The following is a 16,006-nucleotide window of genomic DNA, read 5'->3' as shown; positions in this document are numbered from 1 at the left end:
CGAGTCTCTGACTTCTTGGGATCTTAAGATAATAATAATATAGCAGAAGAATTTTCTGGAATTAACCTTGGCCTAATCAGCCAATCTCCTCTTATACTGCAGCTTTTCTTTCTTTACCATGCTCGTCACCTTCCTTGCCTGCACTTTATACTCTTCATGGATCCGTTTGCCACCAACTGTCTTGTATTTCTCCATAGCATTTTCTTTTCCAACAGCTTGCTTGATTTTACTGTTCATCCATTTCACTCCTACTGTATTTACTCGAACAAGCATCTCATGATCACTCTCACCAACTGGCAGTGATGTCAATAGCTCATTAATAACTACATGTTGGGAAGTTATCTCCAAATCCAAAACACTAAAGACTGTAGTTGCTACACTTACATGCTGCTTAAGATATTTATCCTCAGAAATTCAACAAAGTTGCTCTCCTTGTTTTCCCATATACTATCTCCTCCCTTTCTATAATCATGTAATTAAATTCTCCCATCAGGATCACCTTCTTTTTACATACCCAACCAATTTGCCTAAACATTTCACAATGAGTATTCTCTACATTCCCTAGTCAGCATCCTATCATATATATTAGCCTGGTAATTTCAACTTCACACCATACTGCACAGCGCATGCCCTCTATTTAATATATTTATATTAATCTATAATTATTAACATAACTTAGCATCATGCTTAGACATGAAATAAAAATTATATAGAATTTTATTCAAAAACTCCAATATATTTCATCGATTGTTGCTTTGAACTCTAATAGTGTAATATCATATACTTCAGCGGCAACCAAGACACAAGCGATATACATATGATTTATGACTCATTATTGTGATTCATTCATTCATTCATTCATTTCGTATGGTGATTCAATAGCCGTGAGCCCCTTTTACGGAGAGGTATGGCACCACCTCGATCGCCACTATTTTTATCCGGGCTTGGGACCAGCATAGCTGACAATGCAGACCTATGGGTGGAAGGATTGTCTTAAGTATTCCTGACTGTATCTGTGTGTGTTCAAGGGGCCAGTTTGCCTGCTTGCGGGATGAAAAACCCTGCTGTCCACACCAAAGACCGGATATCTTGGCAATGGCTGAGGAAGATCCTTAAGCTCCTTACATTGTCGACTGGAATCAAACCTAGGACACTCCTTCCCCAGGCATATGGTTGTGAAGCACATAGCCACTAGGCTAACCGCGTGGACATTATTGTGATTAATGTTTTGAATGTAGTTAACAGTCTCTCTTCCTGATGTTGTCCATGTAACAGTGGATGAAATATATTGGAGTTTTTGAATAAAATTCTATATAATTTTTGTGACATGTGTAAGCTGTGAAACATATTTTAATATAATTATTATCTTTATTATCATTGTCTAATTCTCAAACAAAATTTTGTTGTTTCAATTCTGTAATTGCAGGATGGAAAACTTGTTTGTGGAAATTGGAAATTTACCAAAGATGAAACAGGAAAACCTATAGGTAAGTTTCATTTTATATATATTTATATTATTATTATTATTTTCTTGACCTCTGTGGTGTCACAAAACTCATTGTTTTAGGTCCACACTAGTCAATACAAAGTCCATTATTCTACTATTTAAATTCATCCACCAATTGCGCTCTCACCCACCTCTCAGGCAATACATTCCATGTTCCTAAAAATCTGCTCACTGTTAATACGACAATAACACTTCAATAGCTTAAATGGCTCTTCGTCTTCAGTTGCTACAATGTTGAGGAGGACATTAACTATTATTATTATTATTATTATTACAGACAACTCCAAGGAGTCGACAGACTCATCGAGGGAGGCCCTAACATCATGTCAAGAACAACTATTCGTCTTTCACACAGTATCTATCATACCTTGCCTTAAACTCACTCACGGTCATAGCACCCACAACAGACTCTGGCAGCTTATCCCAAGTAAAAACTCTCCAAGTAAAGAACCTAGCTCTAACACCCCTGTTAACCACATTTTTGCCCAGCTTCCATGTATGGCCCCTAGTCCTCCCACCACCAGCCCTATTCTCAAAAATATCTTCTGGATTAATGTTATAGAAACCCTTCAGTAATTTGAATGTCTCAATCATATCACCCCCTTTTCCACCTATCAACCAATTTTTGCAACCCACAAATCTTCAATCTGTTCTCATAAGGTTCATTCTACAGACCTGCCACCATCTTGGTCACTCGTCTCTGGATCCTCTCCACCTCCTCCCCATCAAGAAGAAACCCTGTTCTGGGCACAGTAGTCCAGATGGGAGTCTTATCAGGGCTCGATATAGATGAACAATAACTTGTTTGTCTCTGCTCGTTAAAGTATTTTTCAGTAACCAAGTGATTTGATGAGCTGTTTTAGCCACTTTTGCAATGTGCCCTCTAAACTTCAACTCCCTATCCACCAACACTCCCAAATCCCTGGCCTCATCAATCTCCTGGAGTACGGTTCCACCAATGTGATATACTGCTGCTAATCTTTTCACTCCAAAATGCATAACCTTACACTTTGCCACATTAAATTGATATCCGGTTTTCTTAGCTCAGTCCTCCAAACTCTCCAAATCATCCTGCAAAATTTTGACCTCCTGTGCACTCACATATGAGTGATAAAAGTGTGGTGGTAACACTGTATAAAGCTTTGATACAGAAATCCAGACACATTTAAATTTCTCTGCTCAGATCTTACCGAGATTGGAAGGGAGTAAAGCACCCTTGGAGAGGGTGCAGAAATGGATAACAAAAATGATATTAGGCTGTCCTCGTGATCAACATTCATTGTACAGTCCTGATATAATTTTTATTATCCATCTCTGCACACTCTCCAAGGTTACTTTATTCCCTTCAAATCCTGGTTATGAGATCTGATCACAGAAATCCAGATATGTCTGATCAAAATTTTGTATAGTGGGACCACCACACTTTTATCTCTCATAGATAATGTCCTCCTGAACATTACAGCAGTTCTCTAAGATGTTCTTTACAACCTTTGCAATATGTCCTGCAAACTTAAAATTTCTATCTACAGTCACTCCAAGATCCCTTACTTCCTCCATTTTTTCCAGTATAACTCTACCAAATGAGTATGATACATCACATCTATGGATCCCAAATTTTAAAACCTTACATTTAGTTGCATTAAACTGATATCTAAATTTCTTCACAGCTTATCCAAATCCTTTTGAAAAGCCAAAACATCAGCACCATTTCTAACAGGTTGTTAGAAATATTTTTTTAACCTTTTGAGGAAATTCCACCTCCCCCCCCCCCTCGACTCCAGTTTGATGGGGGTTTTTTCACTTATTGTTATTATTATTATTAATAACTAAATGGAATAATAAAATAAAATTATCATTATTATTCCAAGGCCCCATGGAGTCAGTCTCATCTAAGAAATCCTTTTGTCATACACACAGCTCATCATACCATGCCTTAAACATACTCAAATTCTCTGCAGACACCACACTCTCAGGCAAGGCATTCCAATCATTCACAACTCTGCATGCAAAAAAACCTGCTTCTCACTCCCTCCTCACATCCTTCTTATACAACTTCCAGGTATGTCCTCTGGTTCTCCCATGATCTTCCACTGTTTTACTGAAAACAGTGGAAGATCATGGGAGAGCCTCTCCAACATTGATCCTATAACAACCCCTTACTTGTAGGTATCTATCATATCACCCCCTCTTCCTCCTATCCACTAGCCTCTGGAAATTGCATCTTTTCAACCTTTCCCCATATTTGACATTCAAGAGATCAGAAACCACCTTAGTACGTTGTCTATGGACACGATCCATCATCATTTCATCCTTATGAAAACCATATGACTAAATTTGTGCACAGAAATCCAGTCTAATCAAAGCCTTATACAATAGAAAAAAGAATCTCCTTACTTCTAGTCAGTGTCCTCTGCATCATTCCCAGAATTCTTTTGTTGTTCTCACAATTTTGGCAATGCGTCCCATAAATTTCAGATCCTCATCCACCATCACCACAAGATCTCTTATATCCTCCACCTCCAACAATATATCCCCACGAAGCATAAATTCTACATCCCATCTTTGTTTCCCAAATTTTAAACCTTACATTTTGCCCAGTCACTCAATTTATTCAAGTCTTCTTATAAGACCATAACATCTTCTCTACTCTTCATAGTTTGCTGCGACTTTGCATCATCTGCAAACAACTGAATATCCCCATCCAAATCATTGCCAATATCATTAACATACAGGTTAAACTGCAATGGCCCTAAAACAGATCCCTGATGCACACAACTAGTGACTTTCCTCTTCCTGAATATTGCTCTCCCATACATAATTTTCTGATACCTATCAGATAGCCGGTGCACTAACCTAATGTCCAACCCATTCACTCTGGTTTGACTATCAACCTGTCATGCGGTAATCTATCAAAAGCCTTTCTGAAATTTAAGTATACCACTGTGTATCCCTCTTCTCTGTCCAAGCAGCTGTCACCTTATTGTAATAAGTAAGCGGATTACAAAAACATGACCTTCCTTTAGCAAATCCATGCTGCCCATCAAAGATAATACCATTGTTGTTAACCCACTTCTGGATCCTAGTTCTCACCAGCTACTCCAACAACTTGACCACAACACCTGACACACAAATAGGCCTATTATTTCATGCGTGAGTTCTATCACCTTATGAAGCAGCACAATCTTGTCCTCCTCCTACTCCTTTGAGATGGATAACAGAACTCAACCCAGTGCAAGACTGATATAAAAAAATATGTCAAAGTAGATGTCAGCTTCCTGGCACATTCCTTCAGAATATGTGGTGATATACATTATCAAATCCCACAGCCTTATTAACATTAGGTTTACTCAATTTCCCATACACCTCTTGCTCACTTACAGTCAGTCCTCCTCCTCATCATGAACTGTTCTCAAACTCTCCTTGATGTCACATTCACAAGAATGAAAGAAATATATGAACTGCTCATTAAGTGTCTCCACTATATCTTCCACAGTAGTTGTCCTTATACCATTTTCTCAAATCAATGTCTGTCATCTTTCCATAATCATTATTTTAATCCATAATCCTACTTCACTTTTGCTGCCCTTACCCAACCAAGTCACCCTCCTTGCCTGGTCTTTGTAATCCTCATGGAGTAGGTTATTACCACTTCTCTTATGCTGCCTCCATAATGCTTTTTTTCTCTTTATCGCATGCTTTTCATTCATCCATTTCGCACCTACCTTATTTAACGTTTTGACCCTTGGAATACATTTAGAGATGGCTTCTACTAGATATTTCTTGAATACCCCCCCCCCCCAAGCTGCATTGATCTCTTTTTCAGCTAACTCCTCATTCCGCATATAACCTTTTTGTTACAAATGCCGTCACACTGCTGCCAGCCACCCAGGTAATCACTTCATGGTCACTCTCACCAACTGAAGGGTGATTTGACACCTCATTTATAATTACATCATGTAATGAGATGATCAAATCCAAGTCCTTCAATCCTCTGCCCTCTGTTAAATATTGTGTGAGGTAGTTGTCCCTCAAAACCTCAAGAAACTCGTTTTCTTTACTTCCAATTGCTATCTCATCATACCAGTTTATATTGCCATAGTTAAAATCACCCATGTAATGAGATGATCAAATCCAAGTCCCTCAATCCTCGTGTGCCCTCTGTTAAATACTATGTGAGGTAGTTGTCCCTCAAAAACTCAAGAAACTCATTTTCTTTATTTCCAATTGCTATCTCATCATACCAGTTTATATTGCTATAGTTAAAATCACCCATAATAATCATCCTTTTCTTATTTGCTTGCTAATTTGATTATACATTTCATGCTCAATACCATCCATATTATCAAGTCTATAACAACATCTAACTAAGAATTTCATTCTCTTCACCTCTATCTCACACCATACTGCTTGAAAACCACTGGCACTATTTCCCTCTTGCATCTCTATTTTGTATGGACATAACTCTTTATCTGTCATCAGTAGCATCCCACCCCTCCCTTTTTTGCCCTTTCTATCCTCACATCTCTATTTATGTCAGGATGTTGTCCTCATCTAACCATGCCCCGCTCATTCCAATAATTTTTGGGTAAAGAGACTCAATTAATGCAACCATTTCATTTGCCTTGTTTCTTAGACTTTTTGCATTTGTATACAAACACAGCAGCTTATTCCTGTATGTATCTAGTTCTGCTGACGCCACTTATTTGATGTGACTTCTTTATACTTAACTCAAGCCATTTCTTTTTCCCCTTATTCATCTTCCAACCTTGTTCAGATCCAACTGTTTTCCCTTGAACCCAGGTTATCCTCTTCCCTTTTTTGTTTTTGTATACACATGCATTTACATCCTCTTGTGGCACTACCTTTCTCATGCTGTGTTCCTCTGGCCACTCTGAACCTCCTCTTTTCCCTGTCTGTCTTTTACACTTGTTCTCTCATTCTCTATACTCATGCCGCTCACTTCTTCATTCACAAGACCTCTTCAATCTCTCCTGTTCTTCCAAATCACTTACAATTTGATCAGATTCATTCCCTGCACTCACTTCTCTACCTTCTAGCAGCAGTCTCTCCAAGCAATTCGCACAAAAACCACTCAAATGCAGTCCATTAATCCTATATAGTTCACTTTGTCCTTCAAACTCATTCCACACATTAACAAAATGAACTCCTTTCTCCTCACATATTTCTGCTAGCATATCATTCATAATCCTTGCACTCTGCCTTATCTCACTACTGTCATACCTATGAAACCTGCTTATTACCTTTCCTATCACACTGTTCTCTTTTATCTGCCTCCTGATATCCAATCTGGCGTGTTCTTTGTTTGCAGTCAAGCTAGTTGTACCTATTACAATTGCAAACTCTTTTGCTTGCTAACTTCTCATATCTAATGCCTCAATCATTCTACCTCCAGTAAAACATACTTTATGCATTCTGTCATCTAGCACACCTTTAAAAATTGAATCACCATACAATGCAACTCGCAGGTCTTTCATTACCTCTTTTATACCAACGTAATTTGTTTTCATCATTTGCACTCTTTCATCCATATCTCAAATTCTCTTAACTTCTTTCTTCATCCATTTCATATCTTGCCTCATCTTAACTAACTGATCATTTGAATCTTGCATCACATTTTCACTATCATTCATTCTTTCAAATCTTCAAACTTTCAAACCTTGCATCACACTTTTCTTCTCATTCATCCTTCAGAATATTCAAACTTTCAAACCTTATGTCACACTTTCATTCTCATTCATCCTTTCGAATCTTCAAACTTTCACACCTTGCATGCTACATGCTTGTTTACAGTCAATGCCACTTGCCACCTTATCTTTAACTGCACTTTGTTGTGTAACTTCCGCCACATTTGCATCACTTTCATCTTTCTTAACATCGATTGTTGAGTTTCTTAGATCAGTCATTCTCTTTTTCAGAACTTTTTTTAACATGTTTTCACTGCTTTTTGCACTGTCCTTTTCTATCAGATGAGCACTCATCCTCCTCACAGCATTCTTGCTACTAACGCTTTCAGTTATCAACATTTTAGCACTCATCAAATCCTCATTCAGCTCACAATTTGTGCGTGCGCACACACACACACACACACCCTCCTTCCGTCTGCTTTAAATATTCACAATTTATGTATATAATAAATCGAGTACATATAGCACACCTCACATTTCACGAAACAACTGAAATTGAATTCCTGCATGGACAAAGCTGCTGCCATCCTTCCTTCACCAGTTATTATACTCAGCTCTAATTTCAAAGGTAAATAAACTTAAACAAAGGGGTGCTTAAGGGTCAAAGTTGTATAACTGAGAGGAGACCTCCACATAGTCTTTAAAGGAATGCAGAGAACCAACTAGGGCTTCTCACCCACTGTCCAATCCTCACCTTCTCATGGTGCATCATTCAGTATCTACCTGGATACTGAATGAATGAGGATGGGCGCAATTTGGGATTTAGCTGACCAAATTGTATTCTTATTGGCTTAAACCAAAATAAACGATGGTACAACATGACATAATTTCATGCCGTCTGGGGCATCGCCAGGTTAACCCTGGTGAGGTGGGAAAATGTAACAAATGTGATAAGGTGGGGTCCCACAGACCCACCCAAATAATGTAGTGTATTAGAGAAATCTTAATCAATATTAGTGGATTCTCTGTGGATTCTTCCTCTGAAGATTCTTCCTCACAATCTTGTTCTGTATCAGACTAATGGTTACTGACTAATTCTAAATCAATTTCACTATCACCATCTCTGGTAAATGGCTCCTCATCTGTCAAAGCATCATCTATAAGTTGACATAACCTCTGTTCTTCCTGCTCATAACTAATCTGGTAAAAAAAAAAAAAGATATTATTCTCAAAATACCCTCTAAATATTTATGAAAACATATGTGTTTATAATTGGTATGTAAAAATATAGAAGACACAGCAGTAACGATAATATTTCAGTAGAATATACATGAAAACAACTTGCGTTTCGGCTGTATGTAAATACAGCCACACGTTTTGGTGTGGCTGTATAACCCAGCACACTTTACACCTCTGCACACTAAATTTGCTTGCCCGTAACAGCCTATATGTCTTCTATATTTTTATGTCTATGGTTTTGAATAGCAGGTTATGGAAGGGGAAGCTATATTGAGGCATGACTCACGTTGTTAAAAAGTTATAGTCAAATTAAAATCTTTGGGGTTTGTAACACCTCACCTTACTAATGCTAGGTTAAACAAGGCCCCATTGTTGTTTCTGTGAGGGCAAGCAGCGAAAAGTCAGCTACTGGAACAAATCCTAAAACACACCCCGACTCAACATCACCAAAGTTCAAGATCAGTACTATCAATAAGTAGCCTGAATGGTAAAGAAATGGGGCTAGCTGAGGAATTGGATAAGTACCAGATCGACATAGTAGGGGTGACTGAAACAAAAAACACAAAAACTGATGAGATCTTTCTGAGCAAAAAATATGAAATGTTATATCCAGGCAATGACATTCAAGGAAAAGGAGTAGCCATAGTATTCAATACTAAATATGAGGCTAATCTTCTTGAGTGGCAGGCAATATCAAGTAGAGTGATGTGGGAAAATATCAGAATTGGGAACTGGACAATGAAAATTATTTGTGCCTATGGTCCTACAGAAGGTTCTACTAAGGTAGAAGTGGAGAAATTTTTTGAGGATTTAGAGAAAGCAACTGACACAAAAAGGAAAAGTTGGTCCTTGTTGGAGATCTAAATAGCAGAGTAGGAAATGATTGTCAGACATACAAAAATATATTGGAAAAATTTGGAGAAAAGAGCAAAGCCAATAACTCTCAAAAATACCTGTTGGATTTCTGCTCAGGACATGGACTGGTTAATACTAACACAATATTCCAGCATAAAAATGTGCACAAATTCACATGGAGAAAAGAGGCAAGGAATAAGAAAAGTCTCATTGACTATGTTATTGTTGATAGCGATGTTTTCTCCATGGTGCAGGATACCAGAATGTACAGAGGATTTGAAATTAGAAGTGATCACCATTTAGTCTTGAGCATGATAAAATTGAATTTCATATTGAAAAGAATAACATGTAAGAAAGTTTTAAAGTGAATGAAAGTTAAGCAGCTCTCAGATGTGAACTGTAGACTAAAATACACAAAGAGTATTGAAGAACAAATGAAAGAGTTTGAAAACAGGAACCAAACCGTGGAGATTCAGTGGCAAGCCCTGAAGAAAACACTGATTAATTCAATTAGAGAGGCATGTGGTGACATTGTCTGCAAGGATAAAAAATCAGAACTTGATGGTGGACACAGGAAATTAAAGAATCAGTGAAGAAAAAGAAGAAAGTACATCAACAGTTCCTGGCAAATAAGTCAGCTTGTGCTCTTAGAGAATACAGAGACAAATGTAAGAAAGCTAAACACTGTGTAAAACTAGCTAAACAAAAGTCATGGGAAGACTTTGGTAAGAACATAGAAAATAAATATCAAGAAGGGTTGCAAGATATTCTGGAGGTTGTTGAAGAAGCTGAGAAATGGAGGAAAGTGTGCTGTATAAGGAATTAGAGAATAAAGGTGACATGAAAATTGGAGAAAAAAATATCCTTGAAGTATGGAGTAATTACTTCCAAAAAATTGCTAAATGAAACAAGCAGTGATGACAGCACAGTGGTAAAAAACACTGACCGGCATGCAGCTAGGAATACATATCCATACTTGATGTACAAAAAGCCATCAAAAGCCTGAAATTTGGAAAGATAGCAGGAGTAGATGATATTCAACTGGAAATGCTCAAACAATAATAATAATAATAATAATAATAATAATAATAATAATAATAATTCTTTCTTTTGCTGGCTACATATCGAAAAAACTCTCTAGGATTCTTTTGGCTTCATTAGCTAACTTCTGTTCATACCTCTCTTTAGCTGCTCTCACCAACCAAGTCACCCTCCTTGCCTGGTCTTTGTAGACCTCATGAAATTGGTTACTTCCACTTCTCTTATGCTGCCTCCACAATGCCCCTTTTCTCTGTATCACTTGCTTAATCTCTTTATTCATCCATCTCACACCTACCTTATTTAACCTTCTCACCTGTGGTATATATTTAGACATTGCATCTACTAAATAGTTTTTGAAAATCCCCCAAGCTGCATTGATCTTTTTTCCATCTAACTCCTCATTTCATGCTACACCTGCAAGCTGTCTCCTGAGATGCAGGTATATTTATGCAAGTATACTTGGAAAAACGGTTGAGGATTGTGGAAGAGAAGCTTGGTGAAGAACAAGCTAGATTCAGGTCAAATAGAGATTGTCTGGATCAGAATTTCACTTTACGACAAATACTTGAGAAATCATAGGAATATAAGAAAGATCTGTATTTAAGCTTTTGTAGATTTGGAAAGGCTTATGACAAGGTCCCAAGAGAGAAGCAATTCAAAACAATACAGTTGTATGGTGTCAGTGGAGCATTATGTCAAGCAATTTGTAGTCTTTATTTGAGTTTTAAGTCAGCAGTTAGAATTAAAGAAAGTACAGGAAAATGGTTTATTGTGGAATCTGGTGTCAGACAGGGATGTGAATTATCCCCTCTGTTATTAATTATCTATTGTATGTGGATTACATTATGAAGGAAACTGGTATTAAACCTGATATCAAAATTGGAGATGTTAATTGTTCTCAGATTTGGTCCCCAGGATTTGAAGGGGATAAATTAATTGTGGAAAGGGTACAAAGGCAGATAACAAAGATGGTTTCAGGACTGTACAATGATAGTTATGAGGATCAGCTAAGGGAATATGGACTGCAGAGTTTGGTGGATAGAAGAAGGAGAGGTAATATGGTTGAGACTTTTAAACTGTTGAGAGGCAGTTACAGGGTTGGCACTGGGGAGTTCTTTCGCTTGGTTGAACAGCGGGAAGGAGTAATGACAACAGGCCATCCCTGGAAGTTATGAAAGGAAACTGTTTGCAAGAGAGTGAGGAGTGGTTTCTTTGCATGGAGGGTGGTTGAACTATGGAATGCATTGCCTGATGGAGTGGTGAGAGTGAGAACGGTTAAGGAGTGGTATGATAGACGTTGTGTTTCTTAGGGGGGGACTTCCCCTCGATGAGTCTTGATAGACTTTGTATTTCTTAGGAAGGACCTCCCGCGATGAGTCTTTTGACTCCATGGAGGCCTGAATAATAATAATAATAATAATAATAATCTCAGCTCTTTGCTTTATGTGGACAATGTTATACTTCTAAATAAATCTACTACGAGTCTGCAAGATTACCTGACTAAATTGAATAACTGGTGTAATAGATATGGTATGAAGGTCAGTAATAACAAGACAAAGACAATGAAAATAGGCAGAAGCATTGAAAACATCAACTGGATATTGTGAATGATGAACCTATAGAACAAGTAAAACGTTTTGGCTACTTAGGCATGATTTTTTGTGAAGAAGGTAAATTAAATATGGAAATAGACAACATAATCAATAAAGCTGGTATGCTAGAAAGTTAACTGAATAAATTTATATGGAATAATGGAGAAATTAATCAAAACACTAAATTAGCTGTATACAAGACAGTGTTGAAAGCAATTTTAACTTATGGATCTGAGAGCTAAGTCAGAAGTAAAACACTTGACCAAAGACTAGAGACTGTAGATATGAGAGTCCTGAGAAAGATTAAGGGCATGAACAGATGGCATCATATTAAAAACAAGGATATTAGGAAAGAACGTGACATTGTCAACATCGAGGAATGTGTTAGCAGAGCTAATCTTTGGTGATATGGTCACGTAAATAGAATGGGAGAGGAAAGATTAGCAAAACAGGTGTTCTCCGCCAGGTTGGCAGGAAAAAGATCCAGAGGAAGACCAAGATATAGGTGGATTGATACGATAAAAAAGTGCCTTAGAAGACAGAACTATAAGATCTGATAATGTTGGAGTCTTGACAGGTAAGAGACTGATTTGGAGGAAAATTGTAGATAGGAAGTTAGAAATGATGTAAATTTCTCATGTAGTACTATCATATATCATATCCTGTATACCCTTGAGGGTACATGGCAGGAATTTGATGATAATCATGATGACGTAAAGACAAAAATTATGGCTAGCCTAACATATTGTGTGGGATTCTGTGTCATATATTTTTATAGCAATTCTCTCTACAGAAAAACTAACACAATTTAAGGTCATATTGGCTATGTAACTACATATGAAAACAGCCATGTAAGTACTAGTCTCTGTATATGCAATCAAGAATAACAATAGGTACATTTCAGTGCTTACTGAAACGGATATCATACCATTCCTTAAACTTATCCACTGTTTCCATTTTTACTACCCTCTCAGACAATGCATTGCTATCACTCCAAGATTCCTTGCTTCTTCCACTTCTTCCAGTAAAACTGAAGCATCAACTATGGTGATCACAAATTTCAAACCTTTACATTTAGTTTCATTATATGACTATTCCCATTCATTTCCCTACCTTTCCAGCTTATTCAAATTCTCTTGAAGAGAACATCAGCACTATTACTAATAACCCTCTCAAGCTTCACACCATCTAAAAACAAGTGAATATCGCCTGGTGATATTATCATTGACATTCAGGAACAGTAATGATCACATTACTGAATTCTGTGGAACTCCACTTGTAACCTTACTACACCCTAATACTTCTCCCCCATATATAACACCCTGATATTTATCAGAAAGCTAGTTACCAATCCAATAACACTATCAATACCAATCTAATCTGATACCAATTTCATATGTTCCAGTTTAAAAACCAATTTGTTATGTGACGCCCTGTCAAATGCCTTTGCAATATCCAAAAAATGACATTTTTTGCTTTTTTCCCTGTTGACTGCTCTTGTTATTCTATTATTATCAACAGACCTCCATGGAGTCAATAGAATCATCATGGGAGGTCCCACTCTCACTTGCACAGCTCATCCTACCTTGACTTAAATGCATTCACTGTTCCTGCACTCACCACACTCTCAGGCAGTGCATTCCAATTACCCAACACTCTCCATACAAAAATCTACTACTCACCCCCCTTACTCACACCCACCTTATGCATCTTCCAGGGATGGCCTCACATTCTCCCCTTGCCTTCAGATATCAAAAATCTCATCCAAGCAAATCTGGTAATTTCTCCCTTACCAACTTATACATCTCGACCAGATACCAACTTATCCAGCCGTCTCTGGAACCTCTCCAATATCTCATCATCTTTTTGAAAACTGGAGAGCAAATCTGTGCACAGTAATTCATATATATGGCCTGACCAAAGTCTTGTACAATGGAATCAAAATATCCTTAATTCTACATGTCAGTGTTCTCTGCGTCATTCCCATAATTCACTGTGTTGTACTCACAATTTTAGCAAAATATCTACGAAATTTCAAGTCTCACTGTTCGATCTGAATGTCAATGATAATGTCACCTGGTGATATTCACTTGTTTTTAGATGGTGTGAAGCTTGAGAGGGTTATTAGTAATAGTGCTGATGTTCTCTTCAAGAGAATTTGAATAAGCTGGAAAGGTAGGGAAATGAATGGGAATAGTCATATAATGAAACTAAATGTAAGGGTTTGAAATTTGTGATCACCAATATTTGATGCTTCATACTAAGAGCAGTTTTGCTGCCCAAATTTTAAAACCTTACACCTTGTAACATTAAACTGACATCCTCATATGCTCACCCATTCAGACAGTCTATTTAGGTCCTCTTGCAAAGCTACATCTGCTCTACTTCACATACAAGGGTGGTCTGAAAAGTTCTCGGCCTAACAAGGAAAAAACGAATTTATAATTTCAAAATTATTTTTATTTTTCAATATAATCTCCCTTAAGACTAATACATTTATTCCAGCGATGTTCCAGCACCATTATCCTGTCCCTGTAGTGGTTCTAAGTAAGATCTGAAAAATACCTCTCTACATCTGCAATCACCTCTTGATGCAAAGAAAAAGCTGACCAGCGAGGAAGAGTTTTAGTTTGGGGAAGAGATAGAAATCAGAGAGAGCCAAATCTGGGGAATTGGGTGGATGTTCCAACAATTCATAGTGCAGATCCCTTAATTTTCCCATTGCCAAACCACCTTTGTGGGCAGGTGCGTTGTCCTGATGAAAGATGATTTTTTTCTTCTGCACACCAGGTCTTTCTCATGAATTTTTTCATCTAGTCTGGTTAAAAGATCAAAATAATATTCCTCGGTTATTGTTTTACCCTTTTCAAGATAATAAACAAAAAGGCTTTAGCATTTCAAAACACCGATGTTATGACCTTTCCTGCTGATGTAACCGACTGCAGATCGCGTTTTAGCAGATTGCTAAAACATGATCTTCGTTCGGCAAACCCATGCTGTCCATTAAAGAGAATTCTACTGATGTCCACCCAGTTCTAAATCTTTATCCTCATTAGCTTCTCCAACATCTTTCACAACTCCAGACAAGCAGATTGGCCTGTAATTCATCACCTCCTTTATGAAGTGAAACAATTTTGCCATCTTTCCATTCCTTTCGGACCTGGGCTAATCTAACACTCATGTTGAAAATGTACATTAAAGGTGTTAACTCCCTGTAACATTCCCTCAAGACATTCAGTGATATACCAAGTCCCATGGTCTTGTTGACTTCAAGCTTACTTAATTCCTTATATACCTCCCCATTCCCACTGCTCTCAAGTTCTGCATTATGTTACAGTTATTACAAGGATGGAATACTTTAATGAACTGCTCATTTAACACTTCTATAATATCCTCCTCAATGTTTATCATTCTTCCATTATCACTGATCAACATCATCTTCCCATAATCATTCTTCCTTCTACTGCCACATGTTGAAAAAACTCCCTAGGATTTCTTTTAGCATGATGTGCTAACTGCTACCCATGCTGCACTTTTGTTATCCTTACTATGTGAGTCACCTTCCTTACTTCATCTTTGTACTCCTCATGTAACTGATTATCTCCACTCATCTTGTGCCACCTCCACAATGCCTTTTTCTTCCAGATTGTACGTTTCACCTCTTCCAGTCATCCATTTTACACATACCTTATTTAATCTCCTACAAAGAGAACTATAGTTTGATATGCTGGCACAGTGCCAACAAGAGTCGATTCATGTTGAAGGTCAAAAAGGAATAAGGCAATTCATGTGCACTGATGAGGGTGTAGAAGTTAAGTACTCCTTCTTTTTTTCTTTTTTTTTGTACCATACTGTAATTCCACATATATCTTTTCCTCACAGAAGTCTGACCACAATACATGTAATCACTTCATGATCTGGAGGTAAGTACAACACCCCCCCCCATCTCACAATCACCTCCTCTGATGAAATGATCAGATCTAAGATTCAATTTTTGCATTCCCTCCGTTATACCAAACAGCCATTCCAATCTATATTTCTCTTTTTCCTTATTGATTAAAATCGCCTGTAATGACCATCCTTCCCTTGTTCACTTGCTTATACATTTCTTCAACAGCACTTTCCAC

General features: G+C 37.5%; 1 protein-coding gene across 1 annotated transcript in view; it reads left to right on the top strand.

The window, feature by feature from the left end:
* The window catches only part of mmm (missing minor mitochondria), a 375,927-nt gene that overhangs the window by 248,554 nt on the left and 111,367 nt on the right, over positions 1-16,006 (top strand). Inside the window, exon 10 of the mRNA XM_090411202.1 lies at positions 1,427-1,487. Within this exon, the coding sequence (XP_090267328.1) occupies positions 1,427-1,487 (61 nt within the window). The remainder of the gene's footprint in view (positions 1-1,426; positions 1,488-16,006) is intronic.

This window comes from Typopeltis vanoorti, chromosome 21 (genome assembly GCF_054136105.1).
Source record: "Typopeltis vanoorti isolate ZY-2024b chromosome 21, IOZ_Tvanoo_1.0, whole genome shotgun sequence".
NCBI classification, from domain to species: Eukaryota; Metazoa; Arthropoda; class Arachnida; order Uropygi; family Thelyphonidae; genus Typopeltis; species Typopeltis vanoorti.
This window is presented reverse-complemented; position numbering and strand designations above follow the sequence as displayed.